Source organism: Phragmites australis, chromosome 17 (assembly GCF_958298935.1).
Source record: "Phragmites australis chromosome 17, lpPhrAust1.1, whole genome shotgun sequence".
Lineage (NCBI taxonomy): Eukaryota > Viridiplantae > Streptophyta > Magnoliopsida > Poales > Poaceae > Phragmites > Phragmites australis.
Genome location: NC_084937.1, coordinates 11608725 through 11634191, shown reverse-complemented (window position 1 = coordinate 11634191; position 25467 = coordinate 11608725). Strand labels below are relative to the sequence as shown.

Sequence of the window (25467 nt, the reverse complement as noted above, 5' to 3'; positions counted from 1 at the left end):
TGCCAAAAAGATAACAACTATTAATAGCAACTAGAGAGATGTTAATGTATGGTAAGAAAAATATAAATATTGAATACAGTAACATTAAATATAAACTCAACGAATGAATTGTGGATATGCTATCGGAGTATTGCCGAACGAATACGTCGGGAGCTATACTTAATTTAATTTCAAATGAGATGAAAAAAAAGATTATATGCTAAATTTTCTTCTAATTTATTTAATTATTTTTATATTAGTACAACATGTTAGTAATTAATAGGGAAAAACCAGAATGAATATAAAAATAAATAAATTTGTTTTAAAATTATTAGATATGAGAAAAATAAAAGGAAAAAGTGATGCAAGAACAACTCTATTTTACAGAGAGAAAAGAGATTTGCTTCGACAATGTGAGCAGCATGGGGTTAAAGCGGGGGGGGGGGGGGGGGGTTGGCGTCTAGCCGTTCTGTTGCCTTGCGCTCTGTCTCTCTCCCGCGAGTCCCTCTTGGCTCTCGCTGCGCCGCCGTGAGATGCGGGGCCTCGCCGTCGCAAGTCCCCTCCCTCCCGCCGCTGGCGCTCGCCGGCGCATCCCCTCCTCCTCTTCCGGCAGGTACGGGCACTCACCCCATTTGCCTCATCCGCTCGCGATCGCATTGCGCGTGGGCGACGCCGGTTTCCCTGTCGTGGTGGCGGCCCCTTTTCTCGTCGCACACGGCCGTCGGGCGCCGGAGGATATGGCATCAGCGGTGACCTGAGGCTCCGCAGGTGGCACTCATCATGGATGCAATTGGTTTGGGTTTCGTGGGGCGCGGATGTTGTTTAGATGCCAAGGCGGGGCTTGAAGTGTTGGGAATTCGATGGATGCAGGCATACGGCCTCTTGGCGTAGGATGTGTTGGCCGAGGTTACTCTCTTATCTGTTTTGATACGATTGATAAATAAATTGGCTCCCGAAGAGCCGGAGAACATACCGAGTTGCAATTTCTGGGTATCGTCTCTCTGAAGTCTGAACCCAACCACGAGTCCTATGCTGGTTCTGTTTTGTGTGCTATCAATCTACCATAATGATATTCAGTTAGAGTTGGTCTTGGCCAGGCCATGAAGTTTGTATCAACGTCCACATGGAAATGGCCAAGACTACAAATGGGCGGTCCATCTGTTTGGATTTACGCAACAAAAATTGCAAGTCAGGAACCGTGGGAGCTATGGATTAAGAAATAGGCCAAACTGTTCAGGGCCTGACACAAATATGGGGAGCATGGATGCACAAACTTGAAACTTGTGCATCATATACCGGTCTTGAAGCTCCAAAATAAGTAGATGAAAAGAGGTGTATTTCTGAATTTATTACATATTTGTGAGCTTTACTGAAGACCGATTTTTGTTTCCATGCTATATCTTGTAGGATGGATTGGACACTCTGCATTTTTGTTACTCTTTGTTCCTTCCAACATTTTACAGGACTTTGTGCCATCTAATATCTGATATCTGTGTTCTCAAAAAAAAAAAAAAAAAGGAAAGAAAGAAAGAAAGAGAGTCTGGTATCTAATTATTGTACATGCCATTCTTTCAATCTTTCTACTCATTGCGTTAATTTTATGCTGGTTGACAGGGAAGCAGTTTCACAATGCTGGAAGTACGAATTAAATCAAGACCGATCTTTGGGAGGCTCCTTTAGGTAGTGTTCTGTGCTGAGAATTCTGTTGTGCATTAATAAATTATCTTTTCAGCTAGATGGCTTATATTTATTATGGCCAAATTTCAAACACATATTTACCATTCAATTGGCCTTGCAAGCTTCAATCGCATATTTAGTGTTTAATGTCTGATGTTCTCAGAGCTATCATATAATTGTCCTAAAACACATTTCTAATCTTATCCAGAGTAAATAGCTTCTAAAGTCCTGTTATGCTGTCTCCATTGGGTTCTATTGGATCATGTACTCCTTTACCAGTTCTACTCCAGTCAGTTACACATTGCAAAAAAATGAAGTTAATATTTCTGTTTGTTCTGTTGCTATCTTGTTCAGGATAGGTCAGTCTCAAGGAAGTTTGCAGAGACATCATTTGACAAATTTGCTCAGACCAGCCGCTGGTAGTTCTGCCTTCCATCATGCATTGCCAATGTTTAACTTCATATCCTTAGCACAACCATTTTAACCTCGTCTCACCCTGAAAATGTTACCATCTAAGATTTTATGCTTTTCTTTACATATATGTTTTTTGCTTGCAGCAGCTATTTCAGTTGAACAAGATGAAGCTAATACTTATCTTCCAAAAGGTAATATGTGGTCTGTGCACAAGTTTGGCGGAACCTGTATGGGAACACCTCAAAGAATTCAGAGTGTTGCTGACATAGTTCTTGGTGATTCTTCTGAGAGAAAACTGATCATTGTTTCCGCAATGTCCAAAGTCACTGACATGATGTACAACCTTGTACATAAGGCTCAATCAAGGGATGATTCGTATACCATAGCACTAGAAGAAGTTTTTGAGAAGCATATGGCTGCAGCAAAGAATCTTCTTGATGGAGAAGACCTTGCAAGATTCTTGTCTCAATTGCACTCAGACATCAGCAACTTGCGAGCAATGCTCCATGCTATTTATATAGGTTTGAGCTGTTAATTCTCCACATTTCATATTCTTCTATTCTTGAGTGACAAGTCTTGTTTGTCAGGTCTGGAAGTATATTCTCTGATTGCTGAATCCTATCTTGTCTGTTTTTGTTGCTGTCATGGAGAGTTTGCTCCACTGTTTCAAAAGGCAGACGGCTAGTTCGCCTAGGTACTAGGTACCCTCCTGCACTCTCCCACCTAGTGCCTAATTGCTGCCTAGCCTGCTTAAGAGGCCATGTAGGTGCTAGACGCCACACCACTGCCCACCTAGTGCCTAGCATTTTTTAGGACACTAGACTTTGTTGATGTCTGCACTCTGCCAAATGCTGAGTTGATCCTGCTTTAATTTGTACATCAGAATCACCATCATCTTGTAAGAGTTTGTCTTATGGAGGATTATATTTGTTTTGGGGTTCTGTATTTTTTTGAGCAATCATATTTATCTACTGGTGCTGTTTATTTTGACTATTTTCTTGCCTTGTTACGCAAGGGTACCAAATATGCCCAAAATTAGTGGTAACTTCAAATTTGTAATCTCTGAGATTTATAATACTTTTTTTATGTGTGCAGCTGGGCATGCGACAGAATCTTTCTCTGACTTTGTTGTTGGGCATGGAGAGTTGTGGTCTGCTCATATGTTATCTTATGCAATAAAGAAGGTACAATTGAAAAGTGCTTGATAACTTGTACAATGTATCTATAATTTTAACAACTTATTAATGCTGCAGCAAATTTATGTGTTGTAATATCCTAGAATCGGAATGTCAGCAACGTTTCGTGCTACATGGAGTTGCCTTTTCCAGTGTTAATGTCCAACTAAACAACAATGAGGCATGCATTTTTTTACAGGAACACTTAATAGCATCTGCACTTATAATGATTTTTTTACCTTGCTGACTGACTGAACAATTTGTGCAAGAAATGAAAAACTATTATTCATGGGAACACATGAGCTTACTTTAACTTTTGCAGTGCGCCTTTCTAATTTGCTTCAGCCTTTAGCGCTCTTTAGTATTCTTGAAAACTCAAAGACTACCTTACAAAGCCATCGTTGTATGAAGTGGCCACCATATATGCTGTTCTAGTTTAGTTCTTGTATGAAGTTTCATGCGTAACAAGTGCTGCTATAGTTCAGTACTGAGATGATGCAAATTCATCATCGCTGAATTCATTGACAGGAGCAGTGGACTCATTGCTGCTGCTCTCCAAGTGCCAAAATTTACATATAGTGGGGGAGGAATTTAATAATTGCAAGTAAATGCATCCTTTTTAAACAACGATATATCTTCCAGAAAAAGATACAACTAGGAAATCTTACTTCCTTTTCTAATTTAATCTACCGTTACCTTTCTGAACAAACTGACCTATACTACAGTATCTAATTCATGCAGTCTGGGACACCCTGCAGTTGGATGGATACAAGAGAAGTTCTAGTTGTAAAACCCAGTGGATCTAATCAGGTTGATCCTGATTACTTAGAATCTGAGAAGCGACTTCAGAAATGGTTTTCTCGACAACCAGCTGAAATAATAGTTGCTACGGGCTTTATTGCGAGTACAGCAGAAAACATTCCTACGACTCTAAAAAGGGATGGAAGTGATTTCTCAGCAGCCATAATTGGTTCTCTTGTCAGGGCACGCCAGGTCACTATCTGGACTGATGTTGATGGGGTATTTAGTGCAGATCCTAGAAAAGGTTTGTCCTACATGCGTCTTCATTTGCTTCATGACAAAAAATTGTCCTTTGTTTAGGGGACATATATAGTGCAAACATATATTTGGGTGCTAACTCTTTGCATCAGCTGTTGGGATGAAATTTTGATAGATCAGATTCAAAGGGATGGGACTCATGGATGGATGATTCGTGAATGCCATTCTAGGATCAATAAATCATTTATGAGGGATCCCGCCTGTTCACATCCCTTTGATTCTTATCTATCCAAATTGGTCAAACAGTTCACGTGAAGGGTTAGCAAAATTGCACCATAATATGGTTTGCATTGGATGTTTCCCCATAGATTTAGGTACACATAATATATTTGGAGGAATACACTTTTTTCAGAGTTATTCACGTGATCATCCCCTATTATACTATAAAACAAAATGAGATACTTGCTTAACTTGAAGACTGCAAGTTTGCAACTGTCATCACTCATTACCGCTGCCACGTTTGGCATTGAATGTATTTTCATAGTCATTATTGAAGAATCGGACATGATATATAATAAACCTCCAAGTACTTATGATCTCTCCATTTTAATGTAGGTGCAAAATATATCTGCAAATTAAACTATTGAACAGAAATCATCCAGTAAATGTTTATGTGTGCATTATCAAATATTCAAAAGCAAACCTGTTGGACTTGTCTAGTTCTCTATTAACACAGGGCAATATCCCTTTTCGTGTACTGACGATTTAAGTATATATCTGATTAAAAAGTATGTGATTAATGCAGTTAGTGAGGCTGTGATCTTAAGCACATTATCCTACCAGGAGGCCTGGGAAATGGTAATGTCTCTATTCTTAGGACACTTGTTCATATGCTAGTCACTCATCATTTAACTACCTTTGAGCAAAGTGGTGCAAGCCGCACAAAAGTTCATATGCTCTAAGCTCATTCTTCACTTGCATTCCAAGCTATTAGATCTCTTACCACATGAAAGCTCATTGATTTACTCGAATTTGTTCTGCGCAGTCATATTTTGGGGCAAATGTGTTGCATCCGCGCACGATTATACCTGTGATGAAAGACAACATTCCCATTGTTATTAGGAACATGTTCAATGTCTCTGCCCCCGGAACCGTGATCTGCAAACAGCCTGCCAATGAAAATGGTGATTTAGATGCTTGTGTCAAATCATTTGCTACTATAGATAACTTGGCCCTTGTCAATGTTGAAGGGTAAGCTAGCATGATTCCTTAGTTTGAACCTCCAAGTTGTATACAATTAATTCCTTATGCTTTAATCATTAATCTTTGTGACACTGAACTTCCATGATCTTCTTTAGCTTCAAAAGAAAATTTCGGTGCCATATGTCAGCTAGAAATGTCTACTCTAGGTGCTGCTTTAGGCTGATCTAGCAATGTTAACTCAAGGAGAATTAAGCCATAGGTTTTACACACAAGATGGCCTGACTATGTAGTCGTTAAAACCTATATCTTCTATAGCCTAAATAGTTCCTAATTCTTCATTGCAGAACTGGAATGGCTGGTGTTCCAGGTACATCAAGTACCATATTTAGTGCTGTAAAAGATGTTGGAGCTAATGTTATCATGATATCTCAGGTAGATGATGTCTTTTTATCTTTGGTATCTACATATGATTCATCTAAGTTCATCCTCACTGCAAAATATCATGCAGGCTAGCAGTGAACATTCGGTATGCTTTGCTGTTCCAGAAAAGGAAGTTGCTGCAGTGTCTGCAGCCTTGCATGTTAGGTTTCGTGAGGCGTTAGCAGCAGGGAGGCTATCTAAGGTAATTACTGTCTTCTACAGTGATTATTCAATTATTTTCTTTGACAAACATGATGTTGAGATAAATGCGACCAAATAATGTTAGTTTAAAAAATGGAACTAGGATAATACTGACATACATCAAGCAAACCTTACTTCCTGATGGTAATAGCATCACCTCATGTGTAGGTGATACACTAATTCTTAAAGCAAGTACACTAACATAATACTTCATACTTTAGGGAGTTAAATCAGGGAGCTTTCTATTAACAAATTACATATTCTGGCATAATAAATCTATTGATATATACAAGTGAACAATAACATGTTAACTTGATCTCATGGTCATTGGAAAGAAAAACAAATATAAGATAAGTTCATTTCATTCTTTATTGGTACCATGACTGTAGGTTAAAGGCCATCTCCAAATGCTCAGCAACCCAAAAAAAAAAAAAACCATAGGAACACTGCTCAGTTTAGTCCTATGTATTGAACTGTATGCATCGATCAGTTCATCCAAAAGACTAAGCTGATGGAGAAATGTGAGCAATTCACTTATACTTTAACACTCTCTCTCACGTGAAGGCTCTCTCAAGCCTCAGATGTGGAAATAGGAGTCGGCTGTAATTTTTTGTTTAATTGCGCCCACCAGGACTCGAACTTGAGACCTCTGGCTCTGATACCATATTGAACTATATGCACCGACCAGTTCATCTAAAAGCGTAACCTGATGGGGAAAGGTGGGAAATTCAAACTATGCTTTTCTTATGAATTAGACTGAAAGAAGGCTAAACTCTACATCATCACTTCTCTCTCATGTTGGCAGATTGCAACTTACCAACTCTGTCATCTTTTCTCTCCCAACTTACACAATATGTACCTTGGAAATTCCAGTTGTTGTGATTGAATACACAGATAGAGTATGGAGGCACTGTCTATGGAGATGGTCTGATATTAATGCAAAAAGCAAACCCTTAGTAGCATGGAAAAAGATGAGCAAACCCAAATCCAAAGGTGGGCTAGGTGTTGTGAATCTCAGAAATCAGAATTTTGCATTATTGCTTAAACACCTGGACAAATTTTATAATTGGAAAGACTTACCCTAGGTTAAGCTGATATGAGTTACATAGTACCAGAATGGTCAAGTGCCCATGCCTCTACTGAAAAAGGTTCCTTCTAGTGGAAAGATGTTATAAGGCTTAGTGATTTGTTCAGGGGAATTGCTACATGCTCAATTGGAAGTGGCAAAACATTTTTGTTCTGTTCGGACATTTGGAATAGTCATCTATTAGAAGAAAAGTTCCCAAGACTTTTTTCCTTTGCAAAAAACAAAAATATCTCAGTGGCATAATTTCTGATGAATAACAGTACAGAAAGGCAATTTCACATTCTTTTGTCAGCTCAAGCATACGAAGAATATATTAAACTGTAAGAACTCATCCAAGATATACAAATACAGGAGAATGGTAAGGATACTTGGCAATATTTTTGGGGATCACAGGTGTATTCATCTAAGAAATGTTACAATCTGCCTTACAAGCACATCACTCCCCCACAACCTTTCAAATGGATATGGGATTTTAAATGCTGTAATAAACTTAGAGTTTTCTCTTGGTTACTATTGATGGACAGACTCAATACAAGAAACATTTTAAAAAGGAAAAACTTCAAAGTGGAAAACAACAATAACAATTGTGTTCTCTGCAGACTCCAAATTGAAGAAATAGCCTTCCATCTCTTTTTTGGCTGCAACTTCGGCATGAGATGTGTAGGCGAACTGTTCAAACAGTATTCTAATTAATCATCAGGAGAATTATTATTTATAATCACAACCTCGATGATTAACCAGAATGTCATTCCAGTAGTCCTGGCACATGCTTACTTTCAGGATCGAAACACATGCCTTTACAACATATAGCATCACAACACAATTCACATGTTTACTTCCAGGATCGAAACACATGCCTTTACAACATATAGCATCACAATACAGCTTAAGAAAAAAGTAAGTAATTAAATTATATTATAAATTTTTAAGGATTTACCAAGTAAAAGTGCATCTAGACCCCCTATATGGGTTTTGGCTAATTGATGACAAACGATCAAGGGACTAATGGGTTTGCTAAAGTTATGAACAGATTTTTAGGTCCTTTTGGATAAGTTAAGAGACGTTGGCGTCCCTCAAAAAGAAAAGAGAGGCATGTAGTTACTCAATAGGCTTTAATTCATTTTATTTTGAAATTGAGTTTAGGATAGCCGTACTATCAAGAGGGATGCGTGTTAATAATCTTGAAGGTGTCTCAGTGCTCAAAGTATATTTTTAGAACCAAAAATTGAGAGACACAATCACCCACGGATACTGGGAAAGAAGGCTTATGTTGTCTAAGCCCGAAGTCTCCGGGTTAGCCCGGATACTCTGAACTCTGATCAGTAGGTCGGAGTCTCCGAGTGAGACTCCGATAGAGAGTCTTGGTTTGAGCTTGAGAGTTCAACCCGAAGTCTCCGGGTTAGCCCGGATACCCTGGAGTCTGGTATGTGGCTGGAGTCTCCGGATGAGACTCCGAGCTAGAGTCTTAGGTAGGCTTTAAGTGCTTAACCTGGAGTCTCCGGGTTGGTCCGAATACTTTGGGTTCTGGTGTTTCCGGACCCTCCGAGCAGGCTCCGGATAGTGGTTCTGCCTGTGTGCCCAAGTGTTACCCGGAGTCTCCGGGTGAACCCGGATACTCCTGGTCAGTACAAAATGCACAATAACGGTTAGTTTTTTGAAGTGGACTATAAATACCCATCACCTTCTCCTTCATTTGCTATTGAACAACTCGTGAACAAACTCATTCAAAGCCATTCAATAGCCCTCCTAACTCCTCTAGAGTTTTGATTCTTGCAAGATTTGGAGATTAGGTTTTGGAAAGTGAGATTGAGTGCTAGAGAGCTAAAATCTATTCTTAAGCATTTGAGGTCATCGTCAAGCTTTTGATTCGCGTTCTTTACTCTTGGAGTTTTAAGTTCTTAGACGGCAAGACGTCACCCGGAGAGCACCCAAGCTTGTGGAGTGCTCCGAGAAGTTTGTATTACCCATTGATTTTAGTAAGAACCCTAACTTGATATTTGTGGTCGCTTGGGTGAGGAAAGGGTTGAGAGAGACTTGGCTCTTTGTGAGCTCCTTAACGGAGACGTAGGCACTTCTTTGTGAGGTGGCTGAACTTCGGGAACAAATCTTTGTCTCATTTACTTTATTGCACATTTACTTGTTCTAGTTGATTTTTGGAGATTTTCCTGATCTTCTTGCTTGTGTGCGTGGGACTGCAGGTTGTTGCTGATAAGATCTTTAGGCATCTCTTAGAACCTATGGTAACTTATATACTTTGTTAGATTTGCTCAAAAGTTCATAAGTTTCGATTTCATCCGGATTATCCGGGTAATTCCGGAGTGTCCAGGTTCTGTATAACTCGGAGTCTCCAGAGTATCCGGACTCAATAATCCGCTGCGAAGTTTTAAATTTCAGGAAACACCATTTCACCCCCTCTAGGCGACATCACGTACATTTCACCAAGTTATTACAATTTACAGTAAAAGAGAGTTAGGAGTAGACTAAAACCTGCTCAACTCCTAACCTGAAAAAAAACTACGCAGCGGAAGACTAAAACTATAAAAAAAAGCAGGATGGAGCCACATGCCATTAGGCCCCATCACAAAAGCACGCCAACAGAGTAGGATGCACTAATCATGCCCGCCACCACCCTCAACAAGCTTGAAGTAGCTAAAGACCAACTCCTTCTCATCTGTAAAACCTGTAGAGCAGCTAAGTACGAAGGTACTTGTAAGATTTAATCCATAATGAACAACTTATAATTAGTTCGACTCCAAGAATCATGCATTTGGATGTTAGCAAGAAAACAACGATCACATGGTTAAGTAAAATTTACATGCAAAAACAATTTGACACATACATGTGTGAGCACCTAAACTTAACTAACAACAATACCACTATACCCTGCAAAGACCAACTGTACATAATTCTAACTGGAACCATAACGAACATAAATGTAATACGAACCATCTCCACCATAACCAACATAACCAACCACAATCTACAACAGAGCTCCACGATGGTGCGTATGGACAGAAGGCATGCTTATGACCGAGAGCGCGATATTTTGAAATATTTTTACACCCTGCATGGGGATACTCCTTTACCCACACGACACAAGGATAATTTGGCTTGTGCCACTCGCTAAAGTGCACACAAAGGGGTACTCGTGACAATCTTTTCCAATAAGATCCAACCATTTGATACATGTATCGCTCGGCGCGGAGGTATCTAGAACTACTCCCGGAGCAAACTAGATACCTCTTCTAAGTCCGCCCACTCACACCGTCGATGTTCAGGCCCAAATGATCACAGCTACAAAGGTATTCGGCTCGTCTTACCATTAGATCGGCATGTGGTGAGTACGGTAAGTGCTTAAGCCAACGACGATCAACAATCGATGCTTAACCGATGCAAAACGGTCTACGGTATTCGGGCTCCTTCACCGAACTACCCCGGGAACCTCCTCCAGGGCAGATGATACCCCTAACACCGCTCACATCTCGTCTCATCTTACCACTCATCAACTCATCATCAATATCATTATGTAAGTAATTATTAAGCCTATGCTCGCGAATGATGAAACATTTCACCGCTTGACTTCTACCATAAACCTATTTAATACTAAGCAACTCGTATCACAGTTTAAGTTAGATATTAACATGATTATGCCCGGTCTACAAGGATATAGGTCAACAACAATTGAAGAAAAATATCATGCATCTATATAGGTTCTACCCACCATATCCCGACATCGACTCAAACTCATGCATACATACAGAAGGCATATTTATCAATTTATACCATACGAGGTCCAAAGTATTAGGATAAGTATACTTAGATGCTTGCCTTGCTACTCTCGAGTTTGCCTTATGCTACCCGCATAACACTCGCAAAATTTAGGGAGATGGGCGTCATCTTCAATCACCATCGGGTCACGCGTCGGTTCTCCGCTCACTAGAGAAGAACGCATGCAATGATGAGTATAATTGAAGTGCAACAATGCATGCCACAATATGTATAAAAACATATTAGATGTGCAAGACACACGAATTAATGTCACACTAAGCGATCAAAACAAAGTCGGAAAAATATCAGGAGGCCGGAGTATCTGTGTTGACTCGGAGTATTCGGGTTCCAGAGCCTTCGGGCCAATCTTCGGGAGAGGGTTTCTGTTAGCCATTTTCGATTTAACCCGGAACCTCCGGGTTGGTCTGGACTATTCGGGTTGTGCCGGACACTCCGGGTGAGACTCCGAATGAGGGTGCTTGGTTAAATCCGCTGGTTTAACCTGGAACCTCTGGGGTTACTTGGATTATCCGGGTGGGGCAGACTTAGACATTCTCAAAAATTTCCCTCGGGCGATCGACTCGCATGACAGATTTATGCTATATAAACATGTATATGCCATATACAAAGGATTCTAGACCCAACTTGCACCCTAAACCCTAACGATTTTTTAATACAATTCAATGGACTTTCTCCTGTTGAACCCGGAGTATCCGGGCTGTCTAGAACATCCGTTTTCGAGGGGATTTTGGGGTTAATTTGATTTGCGAGGCTCTCCAGGTCTAAGGGAAACATGCTAGGGATAGTTTAAGGAGTCTGGAACTCACTCATCAACCTAGCAACACGACTTCATAGCTCAAATTCGCACAAAACTACATTTTGCTCCAAAGAGTCAAGAACAACTCGATTCCTCCATTAAAACAAAAATGAATTGGATAGATGAGTAGCTCATAAGCTTGTGATCGTGTGGATACCACATGCATACCTCAAATCCTTCTCTTGACATCGGATTTTAGAGAGAGGGAGAAAATGCTTGAGAGACAGTGAGAGGGGGAGCTCCTCCCTTGCTTTGGCTAGCTGGAGAGGGAGGGGGAGGCGTGGGGGAGTGAGGGAGAGAGAGAGGAAGCAGGTGGTTGCTGCCCCTTTATGTGGTTAGGGTGGTCGGCCCACATGTGGGGCTCACATGTTAAAGAAAGGGTCCTTTTTAACTGCGAATTTCATTTTTTCTCTCCCGAATTCGTTTATCTCATCCAATTAACTTCAGACGAACTGTATTAGCGTTCTAAAATAAAATTACACAAAATTATATATAATGCTTAAGAAGCGTGATTATGTTTAATTGCGTAATTAAGGATTTGGGATGTGACAAAACCTCCCCCTCTTAAAAGAATCTCGTCCCGAGATTCGGTGCAAATCTAGGAACCATGCTGTGGGAAAAATACCAGTTGTGGACATGATACCAACTATGGGAATGAAAACTAATGCAATATTCACAAGTTGGAGAAGAACTCAGGATAATCGGCGCGAAGCTGATCTTCTCGTTCCCACGTCGTCTCATCTTCGGAGTGATTATTCCATTGAACCTTGAGAAACTTAGTTGAACGAGGTGCTAGCTTCCCTCTGACTTGAAAGTGTCGGACCCCTCTGAGTGGAGACACCTTGAGATACATAAGCTCGGAGCATATCTTCTAGGATCTGATTCACCCTCTCAGTTTGGTCATCTGTCTGAGGATGATATGAGGTACTATGGAAGAGCTCGGCTCCTATAGCCTCATGAAGGCTCCTCCAGAAATGAGAGGTGAACTGAGTGTCTCGATCAGAAATGATCTTCTTCGGAATTCCATGAAGGCAAACAATTCTAGTGAGGTAAAGCTCCGCATATTGCTTGACCGAATACACGGTCTTGAAAGGAAGAAAATGAGCGGACTTTGTCAATCGGTCCACAATGACCCAAGTTGAGTCATAGCCTTGCGAAGTCCTCGGCAACCCGGTAATGAAATCCATGCTGATTTCCTCCCACTTCCAGAAGGGGATGGGCAAAGGCTGAAGCGTACCGGCCGGTTTGAGATGCTCGGCCTTGACCCTTCGGCAGACATCACACTCAGCAATATATCGAGCGATTTCTCGCTTCATGTGAGTCTACCAAAATCTGGGCTTGAGGTCTTATTACATCTTCGTGCTCTCAGGATGGATGGATAGCATTAAATCATGAGCCTCATCCAGAATTTTCTTTCTCAATGCCTCAACCGTCGGAACCACTAGCTGGTTCCCAAACCATAGAATACTCTGGTAATCTTCAAAAAACACGTGGTCTTGCCTCCTTTCATCTTGCCTCGGATTCAGACCATGCCCTTGTCATTCTTCTGAGCTGCCTTGATTTCATCTAGGAGGGTGGATTTGATCTTCAAATTTGCAATAAATCCCTTCGGAACTATCTCAAATCCATGCTGTCGGAAATCATCACAAAGTATGGTATTCCGGGCTCAACCTTAAGACAATTGCATCAAGCTCTTTGACTCAGTGCATCAACGACCATATTGGTTTTGCCGGGATGATAATGCACTTCCAATTCATAGTCTTTGATCAACTCGAGCCATCTCCTCTGCCTCATGTTCAGATCGACTTGAGTGAAAATGTAATTAAGACTTTTGTGATCCGTATAAATACGGCACAAATTGCCCAATAAATAATGGCGCCAGATCTTCAAAGCGTGCACAACTGCCGCAAGCTCTAAGTCATGAGTTGGATAGTTCTCTTCATGGCACTTTAACTGATGTGATGCGTAAGCCGCAACTCTTCGCTCTTGCATAAAAACACATCCGAGACTTATGCTGGAAGCATCGCAATAGACGTCAAAGCTCTTACCCACATTAGGCTGAGCAAGAACAGGAGCAGTCTGAGCAGTTTCTTCAAGGTGTGGAAAGCTGACTCACAGTTACTTGACCACTCAAACACACTTTCTTGCTTCAACAGCTCAGTAATTGGCTTGACAATCTTGGAGAAATTCTCGATGAACCCGCGGTAATAGCTCACAAGTCCGAGAAAACTCCGGATGTCGGTGACATTCTTGGGTTGAACCCAATTGAGCAAATCCTGCACCTTACTTGGGTCGACTGCGACACCATCTTCAGACAATACATGTCCTAGAAAAGCGACTTCCTTGAGCCAGAACTCACATTTACCGAACTTAGCATAGAGTTGGTGATCTCAAAGGCGACGGAGAACAACACGGAGGTGCTCTGCATGTTCTTCCTCAGTCTTGGAGTATATAAGAATGTCATCGATGAAGACCACGACAAACTTGTCAAGTTCATCCATGAACACAGTGTTCATTAAGTACATGAAGAAAGTCGGAGCATGAGTCAGGCCGAATGACATGATGGTGAACTCATACAACTCATAACGGGTCGAGAAAGCCGTCTTTGGAATATCGTCCTGTCGGATCTTGATTTGATGGTAACCCAGCCTCAAGTCAATTTTCGAGAAAACTTGGGCCTTATGCTACCCGCGCAACACTCGGGGAGATGGGTGTCATCTTCAATCACCATCGAGTCACGCGCCGGTTCTCCGCTCACTAGAGAAGAACGTATGCAATGATGAGTATGATTGAAGTGTAACAATGCATGCCACAATATGCATAAAAACATGTTAGATGTGCAAGACACACGAATTAATATTACACTAAGCGATCTAAACGAAGTCGGAAAAATATCAGGAGGCCGAAGTATCCGGGTTGACTCGGAGTATCCGGGTTCCGGAGCCTCCGGGCCAACCTCCGGGAGAGGGTTCCCTGTTAGCTATTTTCGATTTAACCCGGAACCTCCGGGTTGGTTCGGACTATCCGGGTTGTACCGGACACTCCATGTGAGGCTCCGGGCGAGGGTGCTTGGTTAAACCTGCCGGTTTAACCCGGAACCTTGGGCTTACCTGGATTATCCGAGTGGGGCAGACTTAGACATTCTCAAAAATTTCTCTCGGGCGATTCGACTCGCATGAAAGATCTATACCATATAAACATGTATAGGCCATATCCAAATGATTCTAGACCCAACTTTCACCCTAAACCCTAACGATTTTTTAATACAATTCAATGGACTTTCTCCTGTTGAACCCGGAGTATCCGGGCTGTCCAGAACATCCGTTTTCGAGGGGATTTTGGGGTTGATTTGATTGCGAGCCTCTCCAGGCTTAAGAGAAACATGCTAGGGATAGTTCAAGGAATCTGGAACTCACTCATCAACCTAGCAACACGACTTCATAGCTCAAATTCGCCCAAAACTATATTTTACTCCAAAAACTCAAGAACAACTCGATTCCTCCATTAAACAAAAATGAATTGGATAGATGAGTAGCTCATAAACTTATGATCGTGTGGATACCACATGCATACCTCAAATCCTTCTCTTGAGATCGGATTTTGGGGAGAGAGAGAGAAGGCTTGAGAGAGAGTGAGAGGGGGAGCTCCTCCCTTGCTTTGGCTAGCTGGAGAGGAAGGGGGAGGCGTGGGGGAGGGAGAGAGAGAGAGGGAGCAAGTGGCTGTTGCCCCTCTAGGTGGTTAGGGTGGTGGGTCCACATGTGGGGTCCACGTGTTAAAGAAATGGTCCGTTTTAACTGCGAATCTTATTATTTTCTCTCCCGAATTCATTTATCTCATCCAATTGACTTTAGACGAACTGTATTAGCGTTCCGAAATAAAATTACACAAAGTTAAACATAATGCTTAAGAAACGTGATTATACTTAATTACGTAGTTAAGGATTTAGGATGTGACAAGATGTTGGAATTCCATTGGCATTGATTGGGATTTCTCCAAACCATTATTTGAAATGATGACAAAAGCTAAAAAAGTCTTCAGATGCTCTTTCTTCATGGAAATCTTCATTATTGGAGCTTGGAATATTTGAAAACAGCGAAATACCCTCATCTTTGAGCAAAAACAGCCGAGTTTTCAATTCTGGCAGAAGAACTTCAAGGAGGAAACTTTGCTTCAATCTCACAAAATCAAGGAAGATAAAAGTCCTGTGATTCTGAACTGGATATTGTCATTTCAGTAGGGGGTCCTTGCTTTCTAGCTTTCTTTCTTCCCTCTGTCCCTCTTGTTTGGGCTCCCTTGCCCTTGTAAAGTTTGGGGTTTCCCTCTCTCTGTACAGTTACCTTTTTCTTTTACTAATATATATTAACCTATACTTCAACACTATAGGATATAGAGCTGAGTTTTCAACTCTGGAAAATTTTCTTTCCCTATCAAAAAGAAGGTGGGCAATTCACCTATATTTCAACACTATGTTTTCCTTGTCCTGTTTACACTTTACAGATTGGTGATATTACTATGGAAAATATCGTAGTGAGTTACGATGTGGATGTATAGCAAAGTCTTTGTTTTATCTTTTATGGATTGGATCACCTCTAATATACTTTGGATGCAAATAATTCATTTCAGGTCGAAGTTATCAATGGTTGCAGCATTCTTGCTGCTGTTGGCCTGAGGATGGCCAGCACTCCTGGAGTCAGTGCAATACTTTTTGATGCATTAGCAAAGGTAACGTTTCTGGATTTGGTGAAATTGGGAGTTTCTCATAGATGCTGGGATTTATTACCCTTAAATAATGGATGCAGGCAAATATTAATGTACGAGCAATAGCTCAAGGTTGCAGTGAATACAATATTACTGTTGTATTGAAGCAAAAAGATTGTGTAAGGGCTCTGAGAGCTGCTCACTCAAGGTTCTTCCTCTCGAAGACTACACTTGCTGTTGGTATCATCGGACCTGGTTTGGTTGGTGGGACACTCCTTAACCAGCTGAGGGATCAGGTACATCATGTCACGAACAGTATCCAATCATTTTATTTTTTGAGTTGTCAAAACTAGTGACTAGGATTAAAAAGTGTATATACAACATTGTTAGGGAAAATTTGAAATGTCAGTGGTGAAACAAAATGTGACAAGAAATCATAAGAGACTGGGCAGTTATTTTATTCTTTTTCTAAAAATGTCCCTCTCACTGTCAGTACAATTGCTGAAAAAACCTGGCACACCCTTATTTGCTCAACCTTCTTCCCTTTCTCGAGCCACCAAATAAATTATAATTAACATAATTCAGGACCCTTTCAAAAGATAACTACCATACATTTTCTAGCCAAGCAACCTAATAACGCAGTAATAATAGTAATATCTACTGCTATTTTTTTATGGCTTACCCAGATAGGGAAGATAATAACAAGGATTCACCCCAACTAACGTGGGCATGATAAGAACATAATATAAAATTGTCACGGATGGGTTCCTGGGACTGGCTGGCTTGTGGGGCCAGGCAAAGGGACGGCTTTTGGGCGCTACAAAAGGGATCGAATCAACACCGAACAGAACGAACAGAACAGACTCGGCTTCGTCTTCCTTCCCCCTGGACTCCATCTCCTCCTGTATCCCAATTCCTCTTGCTGCCTCTCCCTGATTTCCCGCTCTTCCCAGACTCAATTCCATCAAATGCTGTCAATTGTACCTCGGATTACTTGTATCCTTTGTTGGAACCGAAGTTTCACTCTTGTGCTTGGTGTTCATCAAGCAGGATCGTAACAATTGTTTTCCCTAGTATGGGGAATCAATTCGTTTTGAATTGTTCATGATGATACCATTAAAATAAACCTTTTGTGTTGCTAAACCTACTCGAAAATGATTTCATTCAAGTTCATGTAGTTTCATGAGTGGAACCAACACCCACGATTGTAGTTATTGGTGTTTAGGATTGAGTCAAGACTTGACTGAGACAAGATCAGGTTTGACTCTGTCAAAATAAGATGAGTTCAAGCTCTTTCTGGCTTAACACAAAAGCAGAGAACTTCAAAGCCGCACTAGAGCATTTTTTATTTTTACACTTGTACTGATTCAGATTCTTCTGCAGGCTGCTGTTCTCAAGGAAAATTTGAACATTGATCTGCGTGTCATGGGAATAACTGGCTCTAGTACGATGCTTTTGAGTGACACGTATGTTACTCAATCCTCAGCTTTTCTGGAAAGAACCTGCCTGTATTAATTTTCTGTCAGAAATTAACAAATAGTTTTGTCATGATTTAGTGAAATGGGTGCTGTAGCTGTACCTGGACCTTTCTGTTGTACCTCTCTCTCATTGAGCTGTCCTAATAGTGATTAACAGGACAATATTCTGGGTTGGCAGTTATTAAGAACAACACTTCAGAATTTCTTTTTTACTTCTGTATGATCCAGTGCATTCCAGGAATCAACTAGTAGTTAGGCTGGACATGGAGATTTTTTTGCATGTCATACAAACCGTCATGGACGCTCTTTTGTTTGTCCTTTCAAAACCTGTTTTACTAAACTAGTTTCTTGACCGTTGCCATTTTTGGGCTTGGCTAGCATATTACCTTTTTTTTTTTAGGGGGAATATTACATTTTCTTTCATGTTTCAATATTCTTTTGTTTCTTTGTGTAGAGGAATAGACTTAACCCAGTGGAAAGAGCTGCTACGAAAGGAAGCAGAACCAGCTGATCTTGCTAATTTTGTTCGCCATTTGTCCGATAATCATGTGTTTCCAAACAAAGTTTTGGTGGACTGCACTGCAGATACAAGTGTGGCATCCCGCTATTATGATTGGTTAAAGAAGGGTATCCATGTCATCACGCCGAATAAGAAAGCAAATTCTGGGCCACTTGATCGGGTAACTAAGGCTGGCGAAACTTTATACAAACTTCTTTATTTTGTTTTGAAATAATTCTTTTTATCTGTTAAATGATAATTGACTATGTATTTCAGTTGATAGCCAGTTACTTTTTGCCCAGTCACCTTGTCGATGACTGCGAATCATGGCTAATCCAGAATCTTAAGACTTGCTCTCTGTTTAACATTATGATGGCTTTTCTAAGCCTTCTATTTTTGCTTCTACATTTAGATAGAGAAGTTAATTGAAAGCTTCTATTTTGGGGCCATAACAGCAAAATCTTCCCTTGTAAAAAAAAGCAACGTTTTGTATACTTAGTAAAGTTTACTGTAACTAACTAGATACCACAGTGCATCTTAGCAAAGGAAAGCAACCGCAAAATGGCTCTTTAACCGTGTAATTGATTGAGATCTAGTTGCTCGCAAAATGATATCAATTCTTAAACACTTGTGCGTGGAGCATCTATATTTTGCTACTGGAGTGTTTACTAATGAATAAATGACTCTTGTTGCTTGCCTGCAGTACCTGAAACTACGAACTCTGCAGCGTGCATCATATACTCATTACTTTTATGAAGCAACTGTTGGCGCCGGTCTCCCAATCATTAGCACCCTGCGAGGTCTTCTAGAGACAGGTGACAAGATACTGCGTATTGAGGGGATTTTCAGGTGTGTGTATGCTTCAGGACGACAACAGAATTTTTACCTTGGCTCTATGCAACTTAGTAAATCACAGAGGGACCATACTAAACTTTTGTACCAAATACTTGGATACATTGTTCTGAAACATTGTCTGTTGTCTGTTCAATTGCAGTGGAACTTTGAGTTATATTTTTAACAATTTTGAAGGAACAAGGACCTTTAGTGATGTCGTTGCTGAAGCAAAAGAGGCTGGATACACCGAACCTGATCCAAGAGAAGATCTATCTGGAACTGATGTTGCCAGAAAGGTAGAGCTTGGTTTCTGCAAAAACTAATAATAGCAGGCACTGTACTTGGACTTATCAGCTTAGTTGACAGATTTTCTGATTTATCTATCCACATCAATATGAATCTTCGCAACATATATACAACTTTAAGGATGTAGCCAAAGATGGTATATTTCATTTCGATCTGGACTAACTCCACCTATTAGCTCAGTTAAAAATACTTTTTGGTGATATTTTCATCTAAAGGCTTCTTGAATCAAATCTTTGTAATTTTTTTTTCCTGGGACGATCACATGATGAAATTCCTAGTTTTTCTATTTTGCGTAAAGGATCCAAAATCAGCAAACCAAAATATAATTTCGAGAAATTTTATATTCCCTGTTGTTTGTTGTGAAAATGAAAATAATATGCAAAAGACTCGGTAATGATTTTGTTGTACCTTTTTGCTCTCTCTTTTTCTTTATCTGTCACAACTTGGCCCTAATTTGTTTATTGGATCAGGTCATTATACTTGCACGGGAATCTGGTCTGAAGCTTGAACTTTCTGATATTCCTGTGAAGAGCCTTGTACCAGAGGCACTTGCTGTAAGTTTTTCATCCTCTTAGCATCCGATGCCTCACATTTCGCATGGTCTAACTTGTTTTTTTTTTTCATGCAGTCATGCTCGTCGGCAGATGAATTCATTCAAAAGCTACCATCCTTCGATCAGGACTGGGCCAGGCAACGCAGTGATGCCGATGCTGCAGGCGAAGTGAGTAGACCTCTCGCAGTCCACTGCATTTCAATCAGGACTTTATCAGTGCATTGTGCGAACGCCTAAATATGAATGAACTCACGCATGATATCTAGCTTTTGCCCTGCATTGTTCATTTCACTCTCAGCAAATATTTCCGAAATTACTTGAGCAGAAGGTGATCGAGCCATTTGAACCTTTCAGGTCCTGCGTTATGTCGGCGTCGTGGATACGGTGTACAAGAAGGGACAGGTGGAGCTGCGGAGGTACAAGAGGGACCACCCATTCGCGCAGCTCTCTGGCTCCGACAACATCATCGCGTTCACCACCTCGAGGTACAAGGAGCAGCCGCTGATCGTGCGGGGGCCGGGCGCAGGCGCCGAGGTGACGGCCGGAGGCGTGTTCTGCGACATCCTGCGGCTGGCGTCTTACCTCGGCGCTCCCTCGTAGGGTTGCTGAGTCCCGTGACAAGTTATTTTCAGAGGCAGACGGACACCATTGTCCTGCATGTCTCCGGACTGGGGTACGCACAACATTGGCTCGTATATCGGAAATAAGGTCTGTTGGGCTTTAGAATAGCTGGCCAGGTGTTGTTTTTGCCACCGAATTCAGATTTCTTTGGATTGACAATGAAGTAGCGATGCAATAATATTTGCTTGTGCCGCAACGAATCACAATGGCCACATTTGTGGAATCCAGAAGCGGCAAATAGACTAGTGTAGCAGGTGAGGGAACCAATAAAATTGTAAACGTTAAACTCCGCTTCATCCATCATCAACAATTGAAACAGGGTACGGGAGCAGCAAACTGTGAAGTAATCACAAAGAAATGAAAACTGGACCATAGTAGTACGTCAGCGAGCGTACTCAGTTTACAAAGTGATGCAGCAATTAACTGGACCAAGTGCATGCTAAATATTCTTGGTCACCTTCAACATAAGCAAAACAGAAACTTGACATTTGATAGCACATGGAAGCTTCTATTGTGTTCCAGCGGCAAATGTCGTAGCAGTCTGACCACAGATCTCAACCTACGAGAGGTGTAGAGTAATTCCTCTGCCAGAGGGAAACAAAATTTTAGATGTACCATCACCTATGTGAAACAAAGCAGTACGAACATGCGTCATCTCTAGTTCAACAAAACCCATGTACTCCTGTTGCAGCTATTGGCATTGGGCACATGCAGAAGCCTGCGATGTATTCTTCTCTACTTCACTTTCACTAACTCAATTTCATAGATGATTGAAGAATTATTGGGTACTTTCCCCACTGATTTATCGCCATAGCTGCAAAGTAAACATGATCCATAAGCAATATAAATTGAAGTGTGCATATATAACTTGTCTAGTATAGAATGTAAAGCACAAGACGTCAAATGTATACCACAAAGATGCTGGGATGGTGAGCCTTCTTTTCTCCCCAACACGCATACCTACAGTCAATATCACAAAACTATAATCTATAAACTGGACTCCCAAACAACTTGGAAACATAAAAATTAAACTCTGAGCTGGTTACCACAAATACCGAGATCCCATCCACGAATTACTTTCCCAGCACCTTTAATTAGCACAATATATGCTATGTGAGTATTCAAATTAACAATTCAAAATGAAGTACAAAAATGAGGGTGTTTGCCAATATATTACCAAGCTTGAACTTGTAAGGCTTTTCATTGACATTAGATTCAACAATTTTCCCATCCTTTAGCTTACCAACATACTTGATATAGACCTGCATAAACAAAGCTGGGTTGTTTACATCTTTTCTTTTAGGAAAGGTACATTGGTATAAAAATACTACTCCTACAATGTACTGACTGCAAAGCCATGATGATCAACTAATTGCCAAGAATACAATGTCAGTAGAAATATGAGTGCCAAACTGCCAATAGCAAGATGAGATAAAGCAAGGGAACTTTGCCAAGCACATAAATATGAAAAGTGCAATTAAAAGCATGCTAAACAGAACTCTCAGGAAAGAAACTAAGTGGCTACCTTGCTGCCACTAGAAGCCATTTTTGCATCCAGGTTTCCTGTTGACAGATCTTCTACAATCAACCCATCTTCCAATGTTCTTATCTTGGATTGTTTTTCGCCTTCTGCCTCTAATTGATTTCTCAACCTTTTCTTCAATTTCTTTTTAATTTCAGCACCTTTTTTTGAAACCGATGATGCATTAGCATCTGTTATATCCCTGCTCATGAGATGTTACAAGTTGCAGATCAGTGAGCAGTACAGATAACAGAAAAACTTAGATGCCTAAGTAGGAGCCAAGAGATATACATTGGCGATGCAGTGTCCAGGCTGATGGCAGAACTTTTTCTTTTCCTCGCATCGCTACTCTTCTTTCTGGTCTTATCTTTTGCCTCTACATTTGGGGGTTCGACTTCGTCAGCAACCTTATTGCTGTCTTTCTTAGCCAATGCAACAGATATAGGCACATTATCATCATCATCATCACTGCCACTATCAAATATTGAAGGAGCATTGCGCTTGACAGCAGGCTTGAATGAAGAGTCATCATCAGTGCTATCTACTTGGTACTTCTTTAAGCGCCGCCGTCTTTCAACCTTACTAGTCGGTTTTTCAAAAGCTATTTGCACAGAGATAGGAAATTTGCTAGAAATCAGTAGGATAAAATTAAGAGCAGATATATGCACATTAAGTATATTTGCAACATGCAATGGCTTCGTGTGAACACATAAACAAGTAGTGTGAACAGAACACAGAGGAACAACAAGAAACTAAGTATAGTGCCACTAGTAAGAATGTAACAGAAAAAGGCATGTTAAATTCATTTTTCAAGCCAGCAGCAATCAAACAACCACCTAGGCTATGCCACTTCTAGAATAAAATGTAAAAGTGTCACATGCAAATATAATGCACAGCAGAAGGATAGCTTTAAACAAAGCATTGCTGATCACATATATTTATGCACACTGATCAAGTTTCAGAACATTTAACAATGTATAACATGGCTCACACATCAAAGGCACTAGTGTAGCAAAGAACGATGCATTAAAATATGTGGTAGGCACGCAAGAGAAATTAGCTGATTTGGTTGATGCTTCTCCCCTATTCCTGAGTCTACAATATAAGATAAGCCACCAAAATGCAACACTATGGTTCGATGTGCTTTCCATGCGGTTGCACTGTGGTCTGAAGCTACGCAGGATCAGACTCACCCAAATGGCAAATAATAGCACCTGTTACCATGTTAAAATATGAGCTACCTAGCTGACATCCGTCATCCATATGGTCACAAACAAAAGAAATCTCCATCATATCTTGATAAACAAAACAAATAAGTATAAGACATTTTTCACGGAAGTATAAGACAATTACTCCAAAATTTACTCATTCGTAGTAATAACTATGAATGTAAACTGAGAAAGATAAGTCACGTGTTATTAAGAGTTCTCTGTTTAATTGACTTCACATGGTGAACACCGAAATTACAACAATAGGCTTGAAACAAGATAGAAGCAAGTATCTCTAGGTGAAATTATGCAATGAAATCCATTGTCACACGATTCAATCTTTTACCTTCTTGTTTGTGGTGGCGTGGAGAGGAGCCCTTGACATCACCATCATCCATGGTGTCAGACCCATAGTTGTCCTCAGGTACTGGAACATCACGATCATCAATAAAATCAGACTCATAGCTGTCCTCACTGGCATCATGCTCCTCATCAGTGTCCGACTGTCCAATATCTTCCCCATAAGATTCTCTAGTTATAATGTTAAGAACGACTTACCAGTCCAAAATGTTATAAAAGTGAAACAAAGGCATGATCCTGTTTAGAAGGATACGATTCATCATCTCCCACATTAGATCTGCTGCTTGCCCTGACATAATATCCAGATAGATGAATGGAACTCTGACCAATTACTGAGAACACGACATCATCGACCTCCTCTAACTCGATCTCTAGATGGCACATCTCAGCCAATTTTGGATTTAAACTACAAAGTTTGATGGGGATCTTGTTGCCAACATTACATTGCAGCACCGTCCTTCCAGCAGCATCACAATTGCCCAGTGCAGCCTAAATAACAAGTAAGACAGTGTATAACATGGACTTAAAACTTGTTGAAAAGGGCTATGATGCATAGAAGCGAACTTTTTATCATGCCGGCAACTTCACTCAATTCCAGAAACAAGATGGAAATAACGAAGTGAAGTGCACCATTATGTTCCAATCAGATCAAAAAGAAAAAGAAGAAGTAATCAATCAGCTTAGTTCTATTTTCAGGTTCAAGAACTTTTCTGTTGTGATAGGTAACCTGATGATAATAAATTCTAATCAGAAGAAGCATGTACCACATGTCAACAAAACCACAGCCTGAAGGGGGGGGGGGGGGGACCGAACCTGGCAAATGCGGAGTCGGCCATGGGAGGCCTGGTAGCTGTGGGTGTAGGGTTTCCCAGGCTTCACCTCCACCCCTGCATCAATCAATCACGTGTTAAATAAGTAGCAACACTAACAAACGAAACAATGCACGAGCTCAGGCAAACAAAGGAAAAGAAAGAAGTTGGCTCACCCCAGAACGCCATAGGGACGGGTTGGTAGGGATCAGACGGGAGCCGCAACGCTAATTAACGGAAAAGGATCAGTGAGCGAGTGAAATGGAAATAGCAATCATTTCATCATTTCCAAGCGTAACCATTTGTAGCCAGAGAGCAACTGTTGTTGGCCAAGAACCTCCCAGAGAGCGGGCTGCGCCCAGGGGTGGCTGGCCGGCTAGTCTAGGGTTTGGGAGGAGGGGACTAGGGCTAGAGGGAGGAGACACCGGAGGACATACCTTGACGCGAGAAGCCGCCGGGCTCTGAGGAGGAGTCTGGGCGGTGGTGGTCACCGCGCCGCCACCACCTGCTTCGGCGCGAAGCCGAGGGGACGGAGGGAGCGAGGGAGCGGAGGCGTTTATCGGTGCCATAAGGGGGTAAATAGTTGAGAACTCTAGCGGCATCGTTGTTTCGTGGGCCGTACCTAGCTTTTGATGGGCCTCCTATCGTTGCTTGTTTTAACGGAAATGGGCCGTTCGTACAAGAAATTGCAAAAAAGGTTCAGAATTACTATTCGGCGGTTACCCTCCGCAAACCAGTCTTAATGGTGGCAACAGGTGAGGTTGAGATTGGATGAAGCAAGAACACATCCGATCAAAATATGAAACCCGACCTAGATTTAAAAATCAAACCGGGTGTAA

The 25467-nt window shown here is 41.1% G+C and overlaps 2 protein-coding genes across 5 annotated transcripts; one reads left to right on the top strand and one right to left on the bottom strand.

The window, feature by feature from the left end:
- The first annotated feature begins 443 nt into the window (after nt 1-443).
- Nucleotides 444-20929, top strand: LOC133897199 (bifunctional aspartokinase/homoserine dehydrogenase 2, chloroplastic). 4 transcript variants are annotated; one of them, XM_062337839.1, is made up of 19 exons: nt 444-592; nt 1594-1659; nt 2011-2075; nt 2217-2591; nt 3166-3254; nt 3987-4290; nt 5050-5102; nt 5290-5495; nt 5792-5879; nt 5956-6069; nt 16364-16462; nt 16540-16734; nt 17822-17904; nt 18371-18596; nt 19119-19264; nt 19410-19545; nt 20026-20109; nt 20184-20276; nt 20463-20929. In XM_062337839.1, exons 1-19 carry the CDS (start codon nt 513-515, stop codon nt 20706-20708), a joined length of 2748 nt encoding a protein of 915 aa, XP_062193823.1. In that variant the 5' UTR covers nt 444-512; the 3' UTR covers nt 20709-20929. The 4 variants fall into 4 exon arrangements, with proteins under 4 accessions (XP_062193823.1, XP_062193822.1, XP_062193824.1 ...); XM_062337838.1 differs by having other exon boundaries at nt 2214-2591; XM_062337840.1 differs by lacking the exon at nt 444-592 and adding an exon at nt 649-1311 and having other exon boundaries at nt 2214-2591.
- Nucleotides 20930-21073: 144 nt separating this feature from the next.
- Nucleotides 21074-25208, bottom strand: LOC133897200 (peptidyl-prolyl cis-trans isomerase FKBP53). Its single transcript, XM_062337842.1, has 11 exons — nt 25066-25208; nt 24805-24855; nt 24633-24706; nt 24073-24308; nt 23806-23990; nt 22543-22852; nt 22255-22453; nt 21907-21991; nt 21776-21817; nt 21641-21689; nt 21074-21543 (listed from the first exon to the last, which is right to left on the bottom strand). Exons 2-11 carry the CDS (start codon nt 24815-24817, stop codon nt 21465-21467), a joined length of 1272 nt encoding a protein of 423 aa, XP_062193826.1. The 5' UTR covers nt 24818-24855; nt 25066-25208; the 3' UTR covers nt 21074-21464.
- Between the last annotated feature and the right edge of the window lie 259 nt (nt 25209-25467).

Excerpts from the sequence above, each read along its gene's own strand:
- LOC133897199 (XM_062337838.1), top strand. The coding sequence starts at position 513 with ATGCGGGGCCTCGCCGTCGCAAGTCCCCTCCCTCCCGCCGCTGGCGCT. Across the intron at positions 5,103-5,289 it reads ACCAGGAGGCCTGGGAAATG|TCATATTTTGGGGCAAATGT; the intron begins GTAATGTCTCTA and ends TGTTCTGCGCAG. Across the intron at positions 17,905-18,370 it reads ACGATGCTTTTGAGTGACAC|AGGAATAGACTTAACCCAGT; the intron begins GTATGTTACTCA and ends TTCTTTGTGTAG.
- LOC133897200 (XM_062337842.1), bottom strand. Across the intron at positions 21,992-22,254 it reads TGGCTTCTAGTGGCAGCAAG|GTCTATATCAAGTATGTTGG; the intron begins GTAGCCACTTAG and ends TTGTTTATGCAG. Across the intron at positions 21,544-21,640 it reads ACCATCCCAGCATCTTTGTG|CTATGGCGATAAATCAGTGG; the intron begins GTATACATTTGA and ends TTTACTTTGCAG.